Here is a 24263-nt window from a genome sequence, read left to right as displayed (position 1 = left end):
TGTCCTCTCTAACCCTGTCCTGTCCATTCTAATTCCATTCAGTTCTTTCTAACTCCACCCTGTCCTGTCTAACCCCGCCCTGACCTTTCTAACTCCACCCTGTCCTGTCTAACCCCTGACCTTTCTAACTCTACCCTGTCCTGTCTAACCCCTGACCTTTCTAACTCCACCCTGTCCTGTCTAACCCCGCCCTGACCTATCTAGTCCTGCTGTTCCCCCATTTCCTGTACACACAGAACAACATACTCGCTTTGCTCACTTTGTCCTTCTGCTCGACCCTGTTTAGCTCCCAGACAGCATCCTCTCACTCTCACTGGCAGTCTGTCTCTCTCTCTCTCTCTCTCTCTCTCTCTCACACACACACACACACACACACACACACACACACACTACAAGATATATTACCTGTCATTCCACACACACTAGGAAATGTCAGGCCATTGGATGGTGATTAGTCACTGACCTGGAGGTTGTTGTGCACCCAAAAAACATTGTGTGAAATAGGAGTTGTGTAATGTACTCTCAGCATAATTAGCTTTTTTTTTGTGTGTGTGTGTGTGTGTGTGTGCAGGATGTTCAGCGGGTCAGCAGTGTGGAGAAGAAGGAAAGTACGGTGGTCAGTGAGGTGGGCTGGATGACCTCGGTGAAAGACTGGGCCGGGGTCATGATCTCCGCACAGACACTCACCGGACGCGTGCTGGTGAGTCTCCACATCCGACCTCTGACCTCTGACCTTTACTTTGCACCTGGTGAAGTCATGATGTTCTGTGGTCAGAAATTAATAATCACCAGCTCCTCAGTTCTGTATTTCAGGAAGCTGTAATTGGTTGTTAGCTTCATCTTCCACATTTGCAGTTTAAAGTTCACAGCAATGCTGACGTTCACCAGAAGCATCTTATTTGCATTACATCTCACTGCTATCGTCCTATTATATTATTATATATTCATTAATAAAGTGTCCAGCTGACCGAGTCTGTATCCATGGTAACAAGAGCCTAATCGTGCAGTTACAATCAAAATGTCTGTTTTTCATGTATAAAATACAACACCATTTAAATGACATATCTGTTTAGATTTTGAAGAAGTTCATTATAAAATATTGCATTAGTTATCTTACATTCTCTTCATCATGACCTAACATGACCTGTAATCATGCTAACTTCACTAGCAGCACTCGCTTGAAGTACGGCTGTTCGATCCAGAGTGGACTTCTGCTCACAGTACTGGGAATCGATTGAGTCAAATCTGAGTCGATTATTTCATTTCTCGATTATGAAAACTAAAAACACAGCTAAAACTAATCGAATCTAATCTTATAGATTCACTCAGCAGCATCTAATCTGTAGGTGTGACCGGGCTCTTCTAGTATAGCTGCACAATTAATCCTATTTGTATCGTTATCTCTGTTAGAGATTTAATGATGAACACATTGTGAAAGACTGCGATAAAAGAACTTTTTAATTACAGTTGAGGTCCTAAGTAAGTTTACATCCCCCTTTCAGAATCTCCAAAATGTTTATTATTTTACCAAAATAAGAGGATCATACAAAATGCATGTTATTGTTTATTTAGTGCTGACCTGAATAAGATATTTCACATAAAAGATGTTTACATAAAGTCCACAAGAGAAAATAATAGTTGAAATTATAAAAATGACCCGTTCAAAAGTTTACATCCCCTTGATTCTTAATACTGTGCTGTTACCTGAATGATCCACAGCTGTGTTTTTTTGTTTACTGATAGTTGTTCATGAGTCGCTTGTTTGTCCTGAACAGTTAAACTGCCTGCTGTTCTTCAGAAAAATCCTTCAGCTCCCACAAATTCTTTGGTTTTCCAGCATTTTTGTGTATTTGAACCCTTTCCAATAATGACTGTATGATTTTGAGATCCATCTTTTCACACTGAGGACAACTGAGGGTCTCATATGCAACTATTACAGAAGGTTCAAACGCTCACTGATGCTCCAGAAGGAAAAACCATGCATTAAGAGCCGGGGGGTGAAAACTTTTTGAATTTGAAGATCTTCTGGGAAACATGTAACTATCTTCTGTAGCCTCTGAAGGGCAGTACTAAGTGAAACGATTTAGGCAAAATAAGAAAAATATACACGTCTCCATTCTGTTCAAAAGTTTTCACCCCCAGGCTCTTAATGTTTGATTCTGAAAGGGGGATGTAAACTTTTGACCTCAACTGTATGTTAAAAATGAAGTTTTACTCTTATACTCTTACTCGGGTAAATACTGTGCTGTGTTCTGTTAATGAAATTGAATATTAATGGTGTGCACTACATCTAGTAGTGCGTGTTGGCGGGGCTTAAATAAACACTAATTTTAAAATATGGTGAAATATTGATGAAGCGTGTTGTGTTGTAGGATTAATATTTCAAAATGTAAGTTTTGTATTAATGCTAAAAATATGTGTTTATCTATTCATTTTAGTTTTTTATACTTTTAAGATGACGAGTCCCTTGCAAAGAGTAACTACGCATTTGAGTGTGTGTGTGTGTGTGTGTGTGTGCGTGTGTGAGAGAGAGAGATGTATAAAGGGATACTGGTGTGTAGTAGCACCTTTAGTCCTACTGAGCGTGTGCAGTAAACAGCGTTAGCATTAGCCGCTGGCTGAAGTGGTTGCTATGGCTTCCAGGCTGTTCAGTAACACGGCAGAATTAGAGCCAGACAAATGCCCAGATATATACACACACTCATGCTCTTACATACACACACACACACATACACACACACACACTGAGCCATCGTACAGATAAATATGGGCCATGATACATAATATTAATCATTAATCATAATATTAATATGAGCTATCATACAGATCTACAAGCCAGAGGATCTCTCTCTCTCTCTCTTTGTGTGTGTGTGTGTGTGTGCGTAAGTGCACACGTGTGCATGCATGAGTGTGTGGGTGTGTGTGTGTGTGATGTAAGCACGACATGACTCAGCTCTCAGCTGCAGCTGCTGGACGATGAATGAAGCGCATCACTGATGTGTGTGTGTGTGTGTGTGTGTGTGCAGAAACCTTGAGCATCACAGTGTGTTTAGCTGACCTAGTCTGTAGCCATGGTAACAGCAGCTTCATGTAGCACGGCAGATGTGTGTGTGTGTGTGTGTGTGTGAGTGTGTGTAATGTTGAACACTGCTGCGAGCTTGTTAATTAGCAGTGTTATTAAAATATGATTAGAATAAATAACCAGAGCGTCACGTACACAAACAGTTGCTACATTCATTTCCTTTTAAAGTCAGACATGAAGTGAAGTAAAACTCAAGCAATTCATTTCCCACCAAAACAGTGTTACTGTGACAACTGAAAAAAAAAACAATGATAGGTTTCGAGACCATCAAGTTTGGAGAACATCAAGTTTGGAGACTGTCATGTTTGGAGAACATCATGTTTGGCAGCCATCAAGTTTGGTGACCAGAATGTATTGAACATAATGTTTGGTGACCATCATGTTTTGAAGACCATCATGTTTAGAGACAGTCATGTTTGGAGAATACCATGTTTGGTGACTGTCATTTTTGGAGGCCACCATGCTTGGAAACCATGTTTAGAAACCATCACCTTTGAAGACTGTCTCATTTGGAGACCATATTTGATGACTGTCATGTATGGAGGCCATCATGTTTGGCAACATTCACATTTGGTGACCATCACATTTGGTGACACTTATGTTTGGAGGCCATCATGTAAGCAGGCCATCATGTTTGGAGGCCATTGCATTTGGAGGCCATTGCTTTTGGAGACCGTCTTGTTTGGAGGTCGTCACATCTGACCATCACATTTTACAACTATCAGATTTGGAGGCGACCATGCTTGGAGACCATCACATTTGGAGACCATCACATTTTGACACTGTCTTGTTCACACACCGTCTCATTTGGTGACCATCACGTTTGATGACACTAATGTTTGGCGACAATCAAGTTTGAAGGCCATTATGTAAGCAGGTCTTCAAGTTTGAAGGCCATCTTGTTTAGAGACCGTCACATTTGGAGACCATTGCGTTCGAAGGCCGTTGCTTTCAGAGGCCGCCTTGTTTGGAGACCGTCTTTTTCAGGGCCATCACATTTGACCATCATATTTGGAGGCAATCACGCTTGGAGACCATCATCTTGGTTGGACGCCATCTTGGTTGGACGCCGTCTTGTTCGGAGGCCATTGTTACGGAGACCACCATATAAAGAAACCATACAGGGATAGAGTCTATACAGGCTAATCAATAACCACTACACAAACAAACAGACTAGAGACAAGACTAAGAAGCACTAGACCATAACTGAGAAGTAGGAAACTAGGACGAAGAAGTGGGAAACAAGGAAGGAGGGTTACCTGGGAAACTAGGACACTACAAACAGCAAGGGGACAAAGCTTAAAATTACAGCAGTAACATGCAAGACATTCTAAACTAAAGGGCTATAAAGTCACAAGTGCACACATGTAACACTCAGGGGGTGGAGCTAGAACAGGAAGTAAACAGGACACGGGCTGTTACAAAATGAATATTTACTATTCTTACTACAGTGATGTCAGAAATTTTAACGCAAAACTTTCTAGCAAGATCGTAGTTTGATAGTGGCTAATTTATTTCCAAGTGTGTATTACCCATAATGCACTGCGAGCAGTGAATTGGTAAGCAAATGCAGTGTTCAAATGTGTGTAATGAAATAAAGTGTAAAGTTGAAGCTCCATTTTCTGGAACAGGTAAGATGTTTAGAGCAATAATCTCATATGCTAGCTGCTAAATTGCCGTTTTGCATGCAAGGTGTTAGCTAGGCTAATTAATAGGCTACTATAGAAGTTATGACTAGCATCTGGAATTTGTTTCTCTCCTCAAACACGTAGTGTTGTAAGGTTCCTCAGTGACTGTTCCTAATGAGATCTTGCATATCAAACACTTTTTGTTTTTGCTGATCGTTGCTTAACTACAGTGCAGCTAATCACTCTGTGAGCATGTGTGTAGAATATTCCATTAGAGATCAGACTTTCTGCTTGGACTGTCTCCAAGGAAATGGTAGAAAGGAAATGTGACTCAGGCATGAGGATTTTCTCCGTGCATCTTGAAGGCTTTCCCCTTTAGCCCTTCCTGTTCACCGAGAAAAGCTCAAACAGGCCAATGTCAGGAGCTTCCAGGCTGAATCAGTGTGCACGTGGGCCGTTAATTAGATTCATTAATCATTAATTAAGAACAGCAGACTGAGCTGTATTTTCCTCTCCAGTGTCCTAAATCCATTTAGCGTCATCTATATTAATGAACTCCGGCTCTGATTGGCTGTCAGTCCTAAACACTGTTACTACATTATATAAACAGTGTCACTCAAATGGTAGTAAAAGTTTAATAACAGGCAGGTTAGGTCAAATAAATCCAGTGTAAACAGCTGTAAAGTCAGAACAACACACAAGATTTAATGAACAAGTGTGTGTGTGTGTGTGTGTGTGTGTGAATATAATTACAGTAGAGTGTTTATTCATTCAGCCTGTGATGCAGTTCATTAACTGTAGATTAGATGTAAATTGCTGTGGTCAGATGAAGTTTTAAAGCGATGCAGCTGAAAGTTTTCATGAAATAACTCGGGAGGTTTCTAACCCAAGTGCAGATCTGCCAACGCTGCTATGAGCTCTCGCTCAGAAAACACTCTTCTTTCCCCCCAGTAATAAAAACGGAGGATGAGCTAATCGACAGATGACTCTAGCATGATTAACAGTTGCGTAGGTGTTTTCAACTCACCGAAATTAACTGACCCGCTGGAAGCCCCGCCCCCTTCCCCACATCTCACGTCAGTGACGTTTGCTCTCGTCTCGACTCGATTTTCCTGCTTGAAACAAGCTCTGACGTGGCGTCCTCGCTTTCTGTCACGGTAAACGGAGAATGTTTTGAGTTCATTCATGAGAAATTAATTAACATTATTAATATTACACACGTGTATAGTTTCTAGAGATGCCACCAAAGATTTGCAGCCAAAAATGGTAAAAAAAAAAGGCACTTTTTGGCCAAAAGAAAAAGGATTTTTTTTACAATTTTTTTTAATAACACCTACATCAAAGTATCAGATCTAGCCCTAATAAAACTAATACATTTTTCAATTAAAATTTTAACGATAATTTTAATGATCAGCGCAGATGTGTTCTAACAGCGCAGTCAAGCCCATAAATCCATCCATCTCTCCATCCATCCATCTCTCCATCCATCTCTCCGTGCTGAAGGATCACAGCAGAGTGTTTGATGGTTAAACATTTGATTTCAGGCTTGATGGAATAGTAAACACACACACACACACACACACACACACAGTGACAACAGGAGGGTGTAAGTCACAAACTAATGAGGCTTAACGAGAAACGGGAGAACAGTGAAATACCATGGCAACAGGAAACAGTTACTGTATAAGGAGAGGGAGAGATCAAGTTTGATAGACGCTTTGCAGTTTTTTGGGGGATAAAATTTGAAGTATTAATGATAAAGAAGAGTGTACGCAGTTTCACATGTGAGGAGCCAGGATTCGAATTCTTGCCTTTTAGTATTTTTAAACTATTTAAACTATCCATACAGAGGGGAAATTAACACTTTTATATATATATATATATATATTTTTTTTCTTGTTCGGACGCCATCATATTTGACAACTGTCAGATTTGGAAGCAGTCATGCTTGAGACCATCACGTTTGGAGACTATCACACTTGGAGATCATCACATTTGGAGACAATCACGCTTGGGGACCATCATGTTTGGAGACCATCACGCTTGGAGACCATCATGTTTGGAGACCATCACGCTTGGAGACCATCATGTTTGGAGACCATCCTGTCTGGGGACCATCACACTTGGAGATCATCACATTTGGGGACCGTCACTTTTGGGGACCATTACACTTGTGGACCATCACATTTGGAGACCATCACTTTTGATGACCATCATGTTTGGAGACCATCGCCATCCCACTTGGAAACCATTACTTTTGGGGACCATCACACTTGGAGACCATCATTTATGGGGACCATCACTTTTGGAGACCATCACAGTTGGGGACCATCACATTTGGAGACCATCACGCTTGGAGACCATTTTGGAGAAAATCACATTTGGAGACCATGATGCTTGGGGACCTTCACTTTTGGAGACCATTGTGTTTAGAGACCGTCTTGTTTTGACACCATCTTGTTCGCTTCTGTTCCCGGTGTGAGGAGCCAGTATTCGAATACGTGCCTCTTGGTATTTTTAAACTAAAGCCTGTTTGTGTTAGTGTGAGGACGTGTTTTTCACTTCGTCTGTAAGTCACAGCGCGCTGTAAATGTAAATGTAAATGTAAATATGAAGCTTGCAGGTCAAAACTTTGTGTAACTTTAGCTGATATTCAGTAAAGATATTGCTGCATCTTTAATATTGATATAAATTATTTCTTTATATAGACATCTGTCAAACACAAACATGTCTATTGCCGTGGAAACTGATTACTCTATAGTAAATAGGCTTTTCTCCTTTAGCAGATAACTGAATAGTCACTTATTAACTTTTAGAGATATTTGAATATTACATTTTTTTCCAGTTTTTTTCCTGTACAGTAACGATCTACAGATTTCATTTGATTTGATTTCTAAATACTATATTAATGTTATTAGAATATCATTCTAGATTGTATTGCTTTTTTTTTTTACGGCTTTCTACACTTAAATTAAAAGTTGCATTGTGCTAGCATACTATGATCGTAGCACCATTTTATATACATTTCTACTGAAACATGAATTTTATTTCATTGGGAAAGTTTCCAGATGTTAAAGATTGCAGATGTTAGGATGGTGCTGCACATATTTTCTTTCTTCCGCACATTCATATTTGCTGAGTGTAGACGTGTTTTAACCGAGAGACTCTGATAGAGTTTGACTCAAGAAAATGAGTAATAAACTCTTACTTTGGGAAATAAGCAGCTAATGATGTTTACCCCCGCTTCAGCCACGCTTCCAATCAGCCAGCTCCATTTTACCGCCTGACTCAGACACGAGGAACAGAACCAGATGACAGCCCTGTTTTTCTCTGACCAAGCCAGGAAACCAGGCAACTGATTACATAAACAAGCCGTGTGTCCAAGGAAATAAATTCAAACAGGAATTTTAATTAGTGTAGGATCTTGTATATGAAATAGAAAGGTGTGAAGTCAGAAGTCTCTTACAAAATAGAATGTGTAAACATGTAAAGAACGCTTAAACACAAAGAATTTGTAAACATATAAAGAATGCGTAAACACGTAAAGAATGCTTAAACATGTAAAGATTGTGTAAACATGTAAAGAATGCATAAACACATAAAGAATGCATAAACACATAAAGAATGCATAAACACATAAAGAATATGTAAACATGTAAAGAACGCTTAAACACAAAGAATTTGTAAACATGTAAAGAATGCGTAAACACATAAAGAATGCTTAAACATGTAAAGAATGTGTAAGCATGTAAAGAATGCGTAAGCATCTAAAGAGCACATAAACTTGCAAAGAATGCATAAACACAAAGAATGTGTAAACATGTAAAGAACGCTCAAACACAAAGAATTTGTAAACATGTACAGAATGCGTAAACACATAAAGAATGCTTAAACATGTAAAGAACGCTCAAACACAAAGAATGTGTAAACACAAAGAATGTGTAAACACATGAATGCATAGACATGTAAAGAATGCGTAAGCATGTAAAGAATGTGTAAACACAAAGGATGCGTAAACACATGAATGCGTAAACACGTAAAGAATGAGTAAACGTGCGCAAACACATTAAAAGAACATTTACTACTTTAGAATTGTTTTATCTTAAAAGGCCATGTCTCTGTCACTTTTTGGATTAACGCTAATTACTTATGTAACTTGCTTCAGTGAACACTGGATACATCCAAGGTGGAGAGTGCCATCTCGTGCTCAGGAATTGATGTATCTGACCATCATGATGGTGTCCAAAGGGCACAGCACATGGTGGTGTCTAGTATTAAGAATTTGAGGGCTAGCTAGACTTCCCTTAGCTCCAGCTGCTTGATGTGTTCTTCTCTCAAACCGGGGCTCCATGTGCTTATGCATTCTCCTCGTAGCACCACACTGCTCCCTCGCCAGTGACGGAGGTGTCTGTGGTGATTCTATCTCTCTATCTCTCTGTCTCTCTCTCCCATGGGACACCACTCTCAAGGATACTCCAGAGAGTTATATCTCGTGTCCCTCTCTCATTCCAGCAGCTGAAGCTAACATCCAAGCATCCTCAGCAGGAGTAATGCACATAGCAACCTGCCGAATTTGAATGGCATGAATAATGTCTGCCACACTTCATGCAGATGAATAGTGTGATCTGCTCGGCTCCTAGGAACCATGTTTCTATTCACTGCAAGGAAGATGGACCTGTTCTGGATGCTCCTTGGTGGGGGCACATGGGAGCCTCCTACATGCCATGTCGAGAACAACTGTGGTACTAAAGAGGAAGGCAAACCTCATTAGTGCTACAGAGTGATGGAGCATGAATACATGCACTGCACTGAACCAACCTTGTGGCTGCATGGCATGAATAATGTCTGATAGTTCAGTTCTCTCAAATCTAGAAATCTTCTTCTGAACTAGGAAGTAGTTTGAGTAGAACTTCTTGTTCTGAATCATGAGGTCTACTCTTACAATCGTGACTCTGTCTAGGAGGGAACAAATTTTGTAGAACAACACGACAAATTTGAAGGTGTCTGAAATAGATGAGGCCATGGATCCAGAAGGGTTTGGGGGCCGACGACAGAGCTGAAGTTTTGTACTCTGCAACCCTGTCATCAGGGCCCACTGGGTTGATGTAGTCATCAGCTCCTCTCCTGCATAGGACATTACTGATCATAACTATTGTTGTATTGTTGTAAATACACACAGGTGAAGGGTAAATGCTATTATTTTATCAATTAAATAACTGTCTCCAATCTCCATTTTCTAGCAGTTGACTAATAATGTGTGCTCTCAATCTGTAATTTAAAACTTTTCACTAAAATGTGACTTAACTGTCTTAGATGCATTTATTTAACTTTAAACATATACCACGTGAACCAGTCTTAAAAGCTTTTATTTAACTTTAAACATCTACCACGTGAACCAGTCTTAAAAGCTTTTATTTAACTTTAAACATCTACCACGTGAACCAGTCTCAGAAGCTTTAATCACTTAGAATGTTAGTCTATTTGTGCAGTTCACAGTTGCTTGTGAGAGGTTTGTTTAAATTTCGTCTACCAGAACATTACATTCACCTCTTTTTGGCCTTTTATTTAACTTAATAATTCATAAAAGGAGTGACTGGGTGCTTAGGAATGAAATCTGTTAAACGTGATTATTATGTAATACACAGATAAATGCGAGATAAAAGTCTCTCCATGTGATGGTACACGATACACGGGAGATATATGGACGTTTTTCTTAATGCAGTTTGCGGGAGATAGATGGGAGTCTCTTTTAACTCAGTATGCGTGAGATAGAAGGAAGTCTGTCCAAATGATGTATGCTGGAGACAGACTGTCATAACACGGTATGCATGAGAAAGATGGAAGCTTGTCATAACACGGTATGTGAGTTTGTGTGTAGTGCTTATACAGTGTAGCATTTAGTGTTTAATATTTATTATTGTGCTGCCCAGTGTGTGTGTGTGTGTGTGTGTGTGTGTGTGTTTCAGTTTGCACTACAGTTACCGCAGTCAGAGATGTGAGGAGTTAGGTGTAGCTGGAGTGAAGCTTCTGCTGCTGATGAAACCGATGAAAACTCTGCATGAGTCTGAATATAAATTCGTATAAAACCTCTCTCTGACCTGCTCCTATCCTAAAGAAATGAATGAAACCCTTCCTCTAGTCTTATTTCATAGTTGAATTTAGTCTGTTCTGCTAATATTTTCAGGATTATGATATCAGCCTATAAAGTTTTATTGACCGTTTTGTACAGATCAGCATTTCTTCAGGAAAGGTTCCTCTTTTCTTTATGATTACAGCTTTGAATTAAGTTCTCATAAATATTAGTTCTGGGTCTCATACGGTGTACTTTCCCTCTTAACTCTTTCCTATAAGTACAGATAAAACATTATTTGCCTTTCTTTCTTTTTTGGCTTCTATTACATATTCCTTGCTGGTAAAACGTGGAAGAGAATCAGATTGTTGTGATTTACTGTTTTTATAAAATATAAATCAAAATAGTACTCCGGATAATGACACACGTCATACACAAATCGATTCCAAAGCTTGGCATAAAAACATTTAGAAAATGATACTTATTGAGAATACTTTAATTTTTAGAGTACTGTAACTGACAGAGACGTCTGAGTCAAACTATACTTTAGTGTCTGTCACTGGGTTGTTCTACTGATGATGAAGTTGTTAGTAGATGATGAGAGGAATGTGTGATAGATGTGTACAGAGTTTCACACTGGTGATTAATGTGCTTAGTGAAGACATGAATATTATTTTACATGGCAGAAACTCATAAATACTGTAATTTCAACATCCCCATCCTGATACAGCTTTCGGTAATGCTGTATTGATTGATTGTGGTGTGGTGATTGTCTGAATATTGATTGTCTGGTGGTTGCACTAGTCTGAGTGCTGTGGTTAGCCAGCAAAATGTTCAATAATAATAATAATAATAATAATAATAATAATAATAATAATATTACTTTGAAAGTTTAGTACTTAGTCACAGACACTATAAATAAATGTCTCCTCTAAAATTCAGGTATCTGACTGGGGAATAACTAGACTTTATGACAAACGGAAGAGCTAGGTCACTTAGACTTGAAGACACTTATTACTCAGGGTCTCTGTCTGGGTTTTAGTTCTTGGGGTCTTGCTTTGGGTCGCATTACTCAGCGTCTTGATCTGGGTCGCATTACTCAGCGTCTTGATCTGGGTCGCATTACTCAGGGTCTTGATCTGGGTCTCATTACTCAGGATCTTGGTCTGGGTCTCATTATTCAGGATCTTGGTCTGGGTCTCATTAGTCAGGATCTTGGTCTGGGTCTCATTATTCAGGATCTTGGTCTGGGTCTCATTATTCAGGATCTTGGTCTGGGTCTCATTAGTCAGGATCTTGGTCTGGGTCTCGTTACTCAGGATCTTGGTCTGGGTCTCATTACTCAGGGTCTTGATCTGGCTCTCATTACTTTGACTCTTGGTCTGGGTCTCGTTACTCGGCTCTTGGTCTGGGTCTCATTATTCAGGATCTTGGTCTGGGTCGCATTACTTTGGCCCTTGGTCTGGGTCTCGTTACTCAGGGTCTTGATCTGGCTCTCATTACTCAGGATCTTGGTCTGGGTCTCATTACTTTGACTCTTGGTCTGGGTCTCATTACTCAGGATCTTGGTCTGGGTCTCATTACTCAGGATCTTGGTCTGGGTCTCATTAGTCAGGATCTTGGTCTGGGTCTCATTACTCGGCTCTTGGTCTGGGTCTCATTAGTCAGGATCTTGGTCTGGGTCTCATTAGTCAGGATCTTGGTCTGGGTCTCATTACTCGGCTCTTGGTCTGGGTCTCATTAGTCAGGATCTTGGTCTGGGTCTCGTTACTCTGGCCCTTGGTCTGGGTCTCGTTACTCAGGATCTTGGTCTGGGTCTCGTTACTCTGGCCCTTGGTCTGGGTCTCGTTACTCTGGCCCTTGGTCTGGGTCGCATTACTCAGGATCTTGGTCTGGGTCGCATTACTCAGGATCTTGTTCTAAATATCATTACTTGGGGTCTCATTCTTTATGGTGGAAATCAGTGCCATGAAAGCATGAGTATGCATGGTCCACACAGCTCTGTGTGTTTTTGTGTGTTGAGCTGTGTGAGTTGATATGAAGAGATGTTGAGCTCAAACCCTTGACCCCAGAAATGGTATTGTAGTTTGCAGCGCTAAAGAGTGAGCTTCTTACCTTACACTCTCTCTTTTTCTCTCATTTTCTCTCATTCACAGAGAGATGGATAGAAGGAAAGATGAACAGACAGAAAGGAAAATGAGAACTGTCATAAGAGAAAGACAGGAACAAAGGAAGATTGGAGTCACTTACATCTTCACAGCTAGAGAAGATGTGTTGGAACAAAAGCTCTCTGTTAGATCTGCTGTTATTATAAAACAGCATAGAAATCCCTTCAATGGAGTTTGAACAATTTACTTCAAGGGAACAGTTTAGTTGCTCTGTCACATACTCTACTTTCTTCCTGCTCACATTCCACTGTGGGATAAAGTCGTCCAAGTACACAACCACAACTTCACATAGTAATGTGAAGGTAGCTTTTTGTATGTGGTCCTAGATCAGAACCATATCCAATAAGTGCCCCTGCGACATGAAAAAACGGTCACATCTGAATTTCTGAGGCTTTTTCCCCAGCACTGTTCAATGCACATACACATATCACTGCTGTCCTCACCATTCAAATTCGGCAGGAAATGGAACTTGGCGATTTGTTGTTATTTGTCAAATCAATTTAAACAAAACCGAAAGCAACCTGCTAAAACAGAGTAGTCCTTGAAACAGTTCAGGAAGTTTTGTGGGAAGGTACGTTCAGATTAAAGACAGACATTTCATGCTCACTTGCAGTTATGACTGTGAACCGTCAATATACAAAGATTCAATCTAAACAATAAAATCGCAATCTTGCAAAGAAGCTTGTAATGTGAACATAGTCAACGTGGCTCAGGTGTGATTTGAACAGATCAGATTTTTATTTCCACACAGTACTGAAAACTTCAAATCCGTCCCACAGATGTGCTATTTCCACAACTCGGTAATTTCCATTTCCATAACTGACCATTCGTAACCTAAACCCAACCACAATAATCCGTTAATCTGTTTGAAGAGCGCCAGTCCAGCACAGTCAGGGAGAGACTGAAACACACTCATGTCATCATCAGCACATTTATGTTCTTCATTAAATCTGCTCTTCCTCCTCTCACCAACGTTTTTGACATTCACATGTTTGGCTTCCACTGAGGTTTGGAGGTGTAAAGACAAAGCAGTTGGATGAAAACTTCCGAGAGATCAGATATCACATCAGCTGTACGATAGAGCCAACATCTGGGTTCATAGGATTCATAAACTCCCAAAATATCAAACTGGATATTAAACCGAAACTTTATTCATTTTGATTCCAGGCATTAATCCATATGTTTTGCCTACTTGTGTGCTCCTCTTGGATTTATGCCTCTTGATTCTTGAAAGGGAATATCGAGTGTTTCTTGCTGCCATGGAAACAGACATAAAGAACCGATCATGACCTTGCATTAATCAGATAATAGAGGGAAAGATAAATAGATAAACACACAGACAGAAATATACGTATTGATGTAGACTTGGATCATCATAAGTCATTATTGTTTCAATCCACAAAGCCATCACATGCTCATGCTGGCACTGAGAGTTTTTATTTTTTAATTTCTGATGGCCTGAAATTAAAAATGCATGCCGGAGTTTTCTCACAGAGATGCAGTGACAATGCTGTTTGGCATCATGGAAAATAATCGGCCTTCCTCATGTATTATACATGTTTGGAGCTGCTGCAATAAAAGGAGTGCGAGAGGGGCCATTGTGTAATGTAGATACAGTTCCTCACAGGCCAAGCTCCTTAAATACCAGTGTGGAGAAGAACAAATCATCAGCTACATTAAATAACCTTTATCTGATCTCTCCTGCCCTTCTCAGTCTGATCTGCTTCACTCTCTTGCACTGTGTCTTCAGCGTACTGTGTTCATTGTGCTCATGAGGAGCTTTGGCGTGAACTTGCACATGTGACACAGTGTTGATTCTCAGTATGCTATAGGATGTTCATGGATGTTGTGTTAGCATCGATGCTAAGTGTAATGACGGTGTAATTTAAGGCGTACATTATGTGTTAATAATTTACCAGCACCTGAGGGAAGTGTTGATGTTCCTGAACGTTGTGTCTCAGTTCAATTCAGTTTTATTTGTACAGCGTTTTTTTTTTTGTTTTGTTTTTTTAACCCCAGACGTTGTCACGAAGCAGCTTTACAGACAAAAGGTTTTTATTTTTTAAAGAAAAAAGGGCTCAGGGTCATATTTCCAAAATTTTTAAACTGTAACCTCTTTATCATGGCGAACATGTGCGGCATTTCCTTATTGTTCCTGTTTTGTCTCTCCATTGTGATCTCATATACAGCTATATGTTCTCTCTCCCACACTCATATCTGATCTATCTGATCTATCTTCTATAGATATCTTCTGTGGTGCTTTGTCTAATCTCTTCTGCATTGCCTCATTCTCTTTCACTTACGCTGTCTTGTCTGATCTCTCCTACCTGTGCTTCACCTTCTTATATCTAATGTTTATCCAGTCTTGCCTGTTCTGTCTTGTCTGATCTTGACTGATCTGTGATGTCTGATTTCTTCTGACTTTTCTTGTCCGTCTTCCAGCATTAAATTTATTCCCTCTAGTCTGTATTTCCTGACCTTTTCACGTTCTCTTATTTATCTGATCTCCCCTTTACAGCTGTATTTTCTCTTTCTTCTACACTCATGTCTGATCTTATCTGATTTGATCTTTTTTTTCTTTTGCCTTTTCATCCTTTTCTAATGCTTCTCAAATTATTCCTTTTCTATCTTGTCTGATCTGGCCTGTCTAATGTTTTCTAAGTTTTTATTTATTTTCTCTCCTACTTTCTTTCCTGAGCTTTTCGGTTCCTGTATATGATCAGCATTGCCTTTCCTTGTCTGATCTTACCTGCTCTTACTTATCTGATCTCTCCTATACAGCTGTATTTTCTCTCTCTTCTACACTCATGTCTGATCTTACCTGATCTGCTCTACCTTCTCTATTTCTATAATGTCTGTGATGCTTTGTCTGATCTCCTCTATACCTTCCTGTCAGGTTTCATTTGTCTTGTCTGATCTCCTCCACCTTTGTTTTACTCTCTTGCAACTAATGCTTGTCAAATCTTTCTTATCCTGTCTGATCTTTTCTGTCCTTTCTTTGTCAGATATTTCCTGCATTTTTTGTTTATTCTCTCTTGTCCTGTCTTTCCTGAGTTTTTCATTTCTGTTCTATGTAATCAGTTTTGCCTTATCTTTTCTTGTCTGATCTTAGCTGTCCCTTCTTATCTGATCTCTAATGCCTTGTGTGATCTTCCCTGCAATGATTTATTTATTGTTTCCTGTGCTGTCTTTTCTTATCTAATCTTTTTGGCCCTGTCTTTTCTCGTGATCTAATTTCAGCTATGTGTTCTTGTCTGATCTGTAATGCTCAGTCTTGCTTAATCTTTCTTGTCCTGTCCTATCTGATCTCCTCTGTTATGCTTTGTCCACACTTCCAAAAAAGTTCTCTTCTGCTTTTGTGGATCTGTTATTCCCAGCACTTAAAATGTTCCTGAAGCATAGGATTTTGGGTTTGCATTCGTTGGACTGGAGCCAGGTGTGACACAGCGACAGGAGGGTGGAGTAAAGTGGGCGGGGCTAGCTGACATTAAAGATGAGCGAGTTGAGTTTAATTGAGCGATGTGATGACTAACGGTGAACTCAGGTCATGTTTAGATGGAAACCAACGCAATGTGATCATTTATGGTGAGTTAGTCAGCTAGTATAATTACAGACTCAGGGGAACAGACTATACGAATTCCCAGGAGGAGATGACTGGAAACCGTAGTTGTTGTCCTCTCCTGATGAATTTCTAATGTAGCACATCATGTTTGTGTCCTCAACACAAAGTCAGCAAGTTGCTGCTGAACGTCTTCCGTCCTCGTATCACACATAAAAGATTTTATTTAAAATCTGGAAAACAACTTTATTTTTTTCCGCTATATGTTTGACGTATTGTGTGTGTAGCAAGCAGGTAAGTTGTATGACAGCTAGACATGTGTGTAGTGTTGTATGTTGGCCGATGTGTGTAGTGCAGCAGGCAGTGGGATACGGAAGTCAAGTGCACTATCTTTAAACACACACACTAGAGACTGGACTGATCTGATACCCAGGATTGATTTTATTATATTTATATTTAAGATTTTTGCAGTGTACTGTATATTTACAGTGTAAGTGATTTTTGTGTGAAAGATTTTTATGGAAGGTTTTTATGGAAGGCGTGTTTTTAGCTATGTTTGGTTTTGATAATGTGATAATGTGATATAAATGAGAAGGTAAGGTTTATTGCGCAGGCTACTGATTTGCGTGTAAAGATGATTATTGCTCTAGGAAAACCATGGCAACCATCAGTATACTGGAGCAAGGAAAGCTTACTAAAGCCTAACGTATAGCCGGAATAATCCCTGCTGCATGAATGCAAGGACAGAAAGAAACAGAGAGACAAGCCGAGAGCAATAAAAGAGGGATAACAGAGATGTGATCATGCTAAATAAGGAATGATAGAGATGTGGGGATATAGAGGGATAAAGAGATGGAGTGAGGGATAAAGAGATGGAAAGGGAGGGCTGATAAAACCGGAGCGAGAGAGAGATTAAACATTCTCATCCCTCCTGTGTATGGAGATTTACTTTAATACGCATTCCACCAATCCCTCTACAGCCACTGAGGAAAACCCCCCCGCTGTACATCAGCTACACACACACACACACACACACACACACTTCAGACTGTTCCTAAAGACATTAAACTCTGCACTATTACATCATCTAAGCGGCGGTGCTTCATTCAGACATGCACAGACACATGCAAAGCATCCTTTATTCCCCTCGACTTTAATTATCACCTTTAATACCTCACTAGCATACAGCACTTTCCCATGATGTTTACCTGCACCTCATCCAAGGTGTACACACACACACACACACACACACACACAGTTAGAGTTCTTCTCCTGATAACAGTAAACATATCTTATTGCAACACGAGATCTAACTGATTATAAACATCAGGTTATACAGTTTGTTGAAATGTGTGCTTTGGGATTAATATCTAAAAATATTATGCAGCTGATAATCCTCATATTACATCTACACATCCTAATTAATGTTTAAATAGTTAAAACTGTGATTCTAAATCATTATTTATGTTTTTACTACGTTCATGTGCTACCAAAACACACTGACTGAAATATCTCACTATGGAAACATATTAGGGGCGGAGCCATGTGGATGATTTAAGGGATTAAAGGAAGAGGGGCTATATGAATGTCTCCAGGGAGTAGAGGGGTGGAGCCTAGTGGGTAGCTGGAGTGAGTAGAGGGGTGGAGCCTAGTGGGTAGCTGGAGTGAGTAGAGGGGTGGAGCCTAGTGGGTAGCTGCAGGAAGTAGAGGGGGTGGAGCCTGGTGGGTAGTTGGAGTGGAGAGGTTGGAGCCTAGTGGGTATCTGCAGGGAGTAGAGGGGGTGGAGCCTAGTGGGTAGTTGGAGTGGAGAGGGTGGAGCCTGGTGGGTAGTTGTAGGGAGTAGAGGGGTGGAGCCTGGTGGGTAGTTGTAGGGAGTAGAGGGGTGGAGCCTGGAGGGTAGTTGTAGGGAGTAGAGGGGGTGGAGCCTGGGGGGTAGTTGTAGGGAGTAGAGGGGGTGGAGCCTGGAGGGTAGTTGTAGGGAGTAGATGGGGTGGAGCCTGGTGGGTAGTTGTAGGGAGTAGAGGGGGTGGAGCCTGGAGGGTAGTTGTAGGGAGTAGAGGGGTGGAGCCTGGAGGGTAGTTGTAGGGAGTAGAGGGGGTGGAGCCTGGAGGGTAGCCGTAGTGTTCTATAATAAACTAGTGTATATAGTATAAAATGCACACATACAGCACAGCTTGATATTTAAATTAAACTCAGATGGTCTTCAGACAAGTGAAAGACTCTAAAATAATTAGCTGAACTACATGGATGAATTTCTCTGCACTTGATAATGAGCTGATTAGTAGAAGTAGAGAAAAGGACTGGAATTGGGAACACGATGGCGATATTTGTGAGAAAACATTTATTTACGAGGTGTTTGTCATCCTCACAGTCAGTCCTGTCTGGATAAAAATGGAAGAATATTAAGACTGACAAAGGAAATAATTGGAGTAAATAAGATGATATGAAGTGTTTAGGTGAAGGAGATAAATTAGATGAGTGTTTGCTCCTTCACTTCCCCGTGGTGTTTCCTGCTCTGACACCTGACTCAGCTCATTAACACACACAGGTGTCAGAGTGTGTTCGAGCAGGAAACACACTACAGTCTGCACAAGCTGAGGAACTGGAGCAGCACTGGGAAGCTCCAACACTCCAACACCTCCGTTATACCCTGAAGAGGAGTGTGTTAATGAGAATGCTTTTCAGCCATGTGAAGTGTGTGTCCTGTTCTCTGGTTCTCCTCCTCAGGTGGTGCTGGTGTTCGTCCTCAGTATCGGAGCGCTCGTCATTTACTTCATCGACTCCTCCAAGTGAGTGTTCCTCTAACTCCACTGCTCTCCATCTCTGCGCACGCCTTCACACTCATGATTATATAGAATTCACTTTATTATCGATGCATAAAGTCACTGTGTATTCGTGTATTCCTGTTACCTTTACCTGATATATATCCCAATCTATGGCTGATGATACTTTATGGAATGTCTACAAATATATATATATTTTATAATTAAAATTTTAAATGTTAACATCAAATCAGCTGCTTCTACTCAGTTTAAATAAATGTACTTATTTGTTATAAAAAGATATAATATCTACAATATCTGAAAAAGGCATATTGTGACAATTTATCACAATATCGATATTATATCATCATGTTGCAGAGTGCTGCTGTTGTTGCTATGCAACTAGAAATTACGGAGGCTGAAAGACTCCTTCAAGGGATTAAACTAGCTAAAGACTGAGGTGATTTAGCTAGCTAGCAAATTTAATTCTTAATAACCATAGCGACTGTCAGGAATATCAACATTTTTAACGGCAAGTTACCAAAAGAAAATCTGTACGATGAAAATGACACTAATTACAACATTACTGTTTTACTCTAATTACAGTAACTGTGCTTGTGATGATGTCAAAGCTTTTTTTTAAAAAATTATTTTAACCAATTTAATTTTTTAGTTGCTTACTGTGAAACTGTGACATTTATCAGATTATTATACCACAGAAATGTCAAACCATAATACCTGAATCACCAGATGCTTGTGCTTATATTTAAATTTAATGTTGTGGAACATCTGAAACGAGAGAGTTCCTGTTGTCGCTTACGTTATAGCAGCTATAAACAGTCGTTCCCTCACCAGCCTCTCTTTATTCTCTCTCTTAATAATAATAAAAAAAAACCCAGCAGCTTGTCATGTGACCAAGAAACCGCAAAGAAGCATAAACTCCTCTGTCCTGCTGAAGAAGTCGGAAAACTTAAAGTTACAGCTTCACCTCTGACTGTTACAAAGCGCTGACACTGGAGACTCCTTCCATAAATGATAAATAAATGTTTCCCTCTATAAGAGGTTTTTACAGACAACTTCACAATATCAATTTTTATTTTTTAAATATGATTATGTGGAGCGTCCGCCCTACACGCCCCTGTGAACGAGCTGTTGCTATAGAAACGATAGTGTATTAGAACGAGTGCATTAATATAAACCTGCGCTACTGTCAGAGCTGCTGTTATAGAGAATTAATCATCACCTTCTGACCAATCAGATTTGAGAAATCACAGCTCTGTGAGATAAAGGGAAATAACAGTAATGTGTGAGCTGAATATCTGGTGTGTGTGTGTGTGTGTGTGTGTGGTCACACTGTAAAAACCACTGGGGGAAACTAATAAATCATGTCTTATTATAATGAGGAAATGTCCTGTGGAATTATAGATATGGTCATGCAGATAAAGCTCATCGAATATAAATTGAATTAAGAGAGAGAGAGAGAGAGAGAGAGAAAGAGAGAGAGAGAGAAACTCCTTGCACACGTTCATGTCATGTGCTCGTCTCATTTTCCCTCCACACACACACACACACACACACCAGTTCTGCTGATCAGATTGAATTAAAGATTAAAGCGGTACACACTGTTCCCCAGACACCGTGTTCAGTTCCTCAACGTTTCTGTGTGTGATCACGTACAATAACCTGGTTGCATAAGTATACCCACCCTGTTCTAATGGGTCATGTGACTGTGCTCAGAATGATCCAATCACATTCAAACTCATGTTCAAAGGTAATTATCGTACAGCTGTCATCAATGAAGTGATTCTGATTAACCCCAAATAAAGACCCGCTGTTTCTGTACGAGTTTCTTCACATCTTCTTGTTTTTATCCGACTGTTAGAGTGTATTATCTATTAGTTAATATAAACCGATTAGTGAGACTAAAACAGATAAATCTATTACTATTATCTATTAGTTCATTAGTGTGTTAATCCGTGTTGGTCCATGTTAGAGTGTGTGAGACTGTTAGAGCATGTTAGTGTGTGTTAGAGTGTGTTAGAGTGTGTGAGACTGTTAGAGCATGTTAGAGTGTGTTAGAGTATGTTAGTGTTCGAGTATGTCAGAGTGTGTTAGAGTGTGTGAGACTGTTAGAGCATGTTAGTGTGTGTTAGAGTATGTTAGTGTCAGAGTATTAGTGTGTTAGTCTATTAGAGCGTGTTAGTGTATTAGATTATGTCAGAGTGTGTTATAGTGTGTTAGTGTTAGTGTATTAGAGTATGATAGAGTGTTTTAGAGTGTGTTAGTGTTAGTGTATTAGAGTATGATAGAGCACGTTAGTGTTAGAGTATGTTAGTGTGAGTGTATTAGTGTGTTAGTGTATTAGAGTATGTTAGTGTTAGTGTGTTAGAGTGTGTTAATGTTAGCGTATTAGAGTATGTTAGTGTTTGAGTATGTTAGTGTTAGTGTTTGAGTATGTTAGTGTTAGTGTGTTAGTGTGTTAATGTTAGTGTATTAGAGTATGTTAGTGTTTGAGTATGTTAGTGTTAGTGTTTGAGTATGTTAGTGTTAGTGTGTTAGAGTGTGTTAATGTTAGTGTATTAGAGTATGTTAGTGTTATAGTATGTTAGTGTTTGAGTATGTTAGTGTTAGTGTATTAGAGTATGTTAGTGTTAGAGTATGTTAGTGTGAGTGTATTAGTGTGTTAGTGTATTAGAGTATGTTAGTGTTAGTGTGTTAGAGTGTGTTAATGTTAGCGTATTAGAGTATGTTAGTGTTTGAGTATGTTAGTGTTAGTGTTTGAGTATGTTAGTGTTAGTGTGTTAGAGTGTGTTAATGTTAGTGTATTAGAGTATGTTAGTGTTATAGTATGTTAGTGTTTGAGTATGTTAGTGTTAGTGTGTTAGAGTATGTTAGTGTTAGAGTATGTTAGTGTTAGTGTGTTAGAGTGTGTTAATGTTAGTGTATTAGAGTATGTTAGTGTTAGTGTATTAGAGTATGTTAGTGTTAGTGTATTAGAGTATGTTAATGTTAGTGTATTAGAGTATGTTAGTGTTTGAGTGTGTTAGTGTATTAGAGTATGTTAGTGTTTGAGTATGTTAGTATGATAGACCATGTTAATGTTAGAGCATTAGAGTATGATATTTAGAGCATGTTAGTGTTAGAATATGTTATAGTATGTTAGTGTTATAGCATGTTAGAGTGTATTAGAGCATGTTAGTGTTAGCGTATGTTAGTGTTAGAGTGTGTTACAGCATGTTAGTGTTAGAGTATTAGAGTATGTTAAAGTGTATTAGAGTATGTTAGTGCTAGACCATGTTAGAGTGTTAGAGCGTGTTAGAGTGTTAGTGTATTAGAGCGTGTTAGTGTTAGTGTTTTAGAGTGCATTAGAGCATTTTAGAGTATATTAGTGTCAGTGTATTAGAGTGTTTTAGAGAATGTTAGTGTAAGAGCATGTTAGTGTTAGTGTTATAGAATGTTAGAGAGTATTAGGGTATGTTAGTGTTGGAGCATGTTAGAGTGTTAGTGTGTTAGAGTGTGTTAGTGTGTATTAGAGTATGTTAGTGTTAGAGCGTGTTAGAGAGTATTAGAGTATGTTAGTGTTAGAGCGTGTTAGAGAGTATTAGAGTATGTTAGTGTTAGAGCGTGTTAGAGAGTATTAGAGTATGTTAGAGAGTATTAGAGTATGTTAGTGTTTGAGTGTGTTAGTGTATTAGAGTATGTTAGTGTTTGAGCGTGTTAGAGAGTATTAGAGTATGTTAGTGTTAGAGCATGTTAGAGAGTATTAGAGTATGTTAGTGTTAGAGCGTGTTAGAGAGTATTAGAGTATGTTAGTGTTAGAGCGTGTTAGAGAGTATTAGAGTATGTTAGTGTTAGAGCGTGTTAGAGAGTATTAGAGTATGTTAGTGTTAGAGCATGTTAGAGAGTATTAGAGTATGTTAGTGTTAGAGCGTGTTAGAGAGTATTAGAGTATGTTAGAGAGTATTAGAGTATGTTAGAGAGTATTAGAGTATGTTAGTGTTAGAGCGTGTTAGAGAGTATTAGAGTATGTTAGAGAGTATTAGAGTATGTTAGTGTTAGAGCGTGTTAGAGAGTATTAGAGTATGTTAGTGTTAGAGCGTGTTAGAGAGTATTAGAGTATGTTAGAGAGTATTAGAGTATGTTAGTGTTAGAGCGTGTTAGAGAGTATTAGAGTATGTTAGTGTTAGAGCGTGTTAGAGAGTATTAGAGTATGTTAGTGTTAGAGCGTGTTAGAGAGTATTAGAGTATGTTAGTGTTAGAGTGTGTTAGAGAGTATTATAGTATGTTAGTGTTAGAGTATGTTAGAGAGTATTAGAGTATGTTAGTGTTTGAGTGTGTTAGTGTATTAGAGTATGTTAGAGAGTATTAGAGTATGTTAGAGAGTATTAGAGTATGTTAGTATTAGAGTATGTTAGAGAGTATTAGAGTATGTTAGTGTTAGAGCGTGTTAGAGAGTATTAGAGTATGTTAGTGTTAGAGCGTGTTAGAGAGTATTAGAGTATGTTAGTGTTAGAGTATGTTAGAGAGTATTAGAGTATGTTAGTGTTAGAGCGTGTTAGAGAGTATTAGAGTATGTTAGTGTTAGAGTATGTTAGTGTGTATTAGAGTATGTTAGTGTTTGAGCGTGTTAGAGAGTATTAGAGTATGTTAGTGTTAGAGCATGTTAGAGAGTATTAGAGTATGTTAGTGTTAGAGCGTGTTAGAGAGTATTAGAGTATGTTAGTGTTAGAGCGTGTTAGAGAGTATTAGAGTATATTAGTGTTAGAGCGTGTTAGAGAGTATTAGAGTATGTTAGTGTTAGAGCGTGTTAGAGAGTATTAGAGTATGTTAGAGAGTATTAGAGTATGTTAGTGTTAGAGCGTGTTAGAGAGTATTAGAGTATGTTAGTGTTAGAGCGTGTTAGAGAGTATTAGAGTATGTTAGAGAGTATTAGAGTATGTTAGTGTAAGAGCATGTTAGAGAGTATTGGAGTATGTTAGTGTTAGAGCGTGTTA

The 24263-nt window shown here is 39.2% G+C and overlaps 1 protein-coding gene across 10 annotated transcripts in view; it reads left to right on the top strand.

The window, feature by feature from the left end:
* LOC113524874 (calcium-activated potassium channel subunit alpha-1) overlaps positions 1-24263 on the top strand; it is a 102734-nt gene that overhangs the window by 25501 nt on the left and 52970 nt on the right. For all 10 annotated transcript variants that reach the window (XR_008303063.1, XR_008303064.1, XR_008303065.1 and 7 more), the window contains exons 2-3: positions 572-700; positions 19235-19296. Coding sequence is in view for 7 of the 10 variants with exons in the window: in XM_053238839.1 (XP_053094814.1) it covers positions 572-700; positions 19235-19296 (191 nt within the window). In the remaining 3 variants the exon portion in view is untranslated. The remainder of the gene's footprint in view (positions 1-571; positions 701-19234; positions 19297-24263) is intronic.

Source organism: Pangasianodon hypophthalmus, chromosome 12, assembly GCF_027358585.1.
Source record: "Pangasianodon hypophthalmus isolate fPanHyp1 chromosome 12, fPanHyp1.pri, whole genome shotgun sequence".
NCBI lineage: Eukaryota > Metazoa > Chordata > Actinopteri > Siluriformes > Pangasiidae > Pangasianodon > Pangasianodon hypophthalmus.
This window is presented reverse-complemented; position numbering and strand designations above follow the sequence as displayed.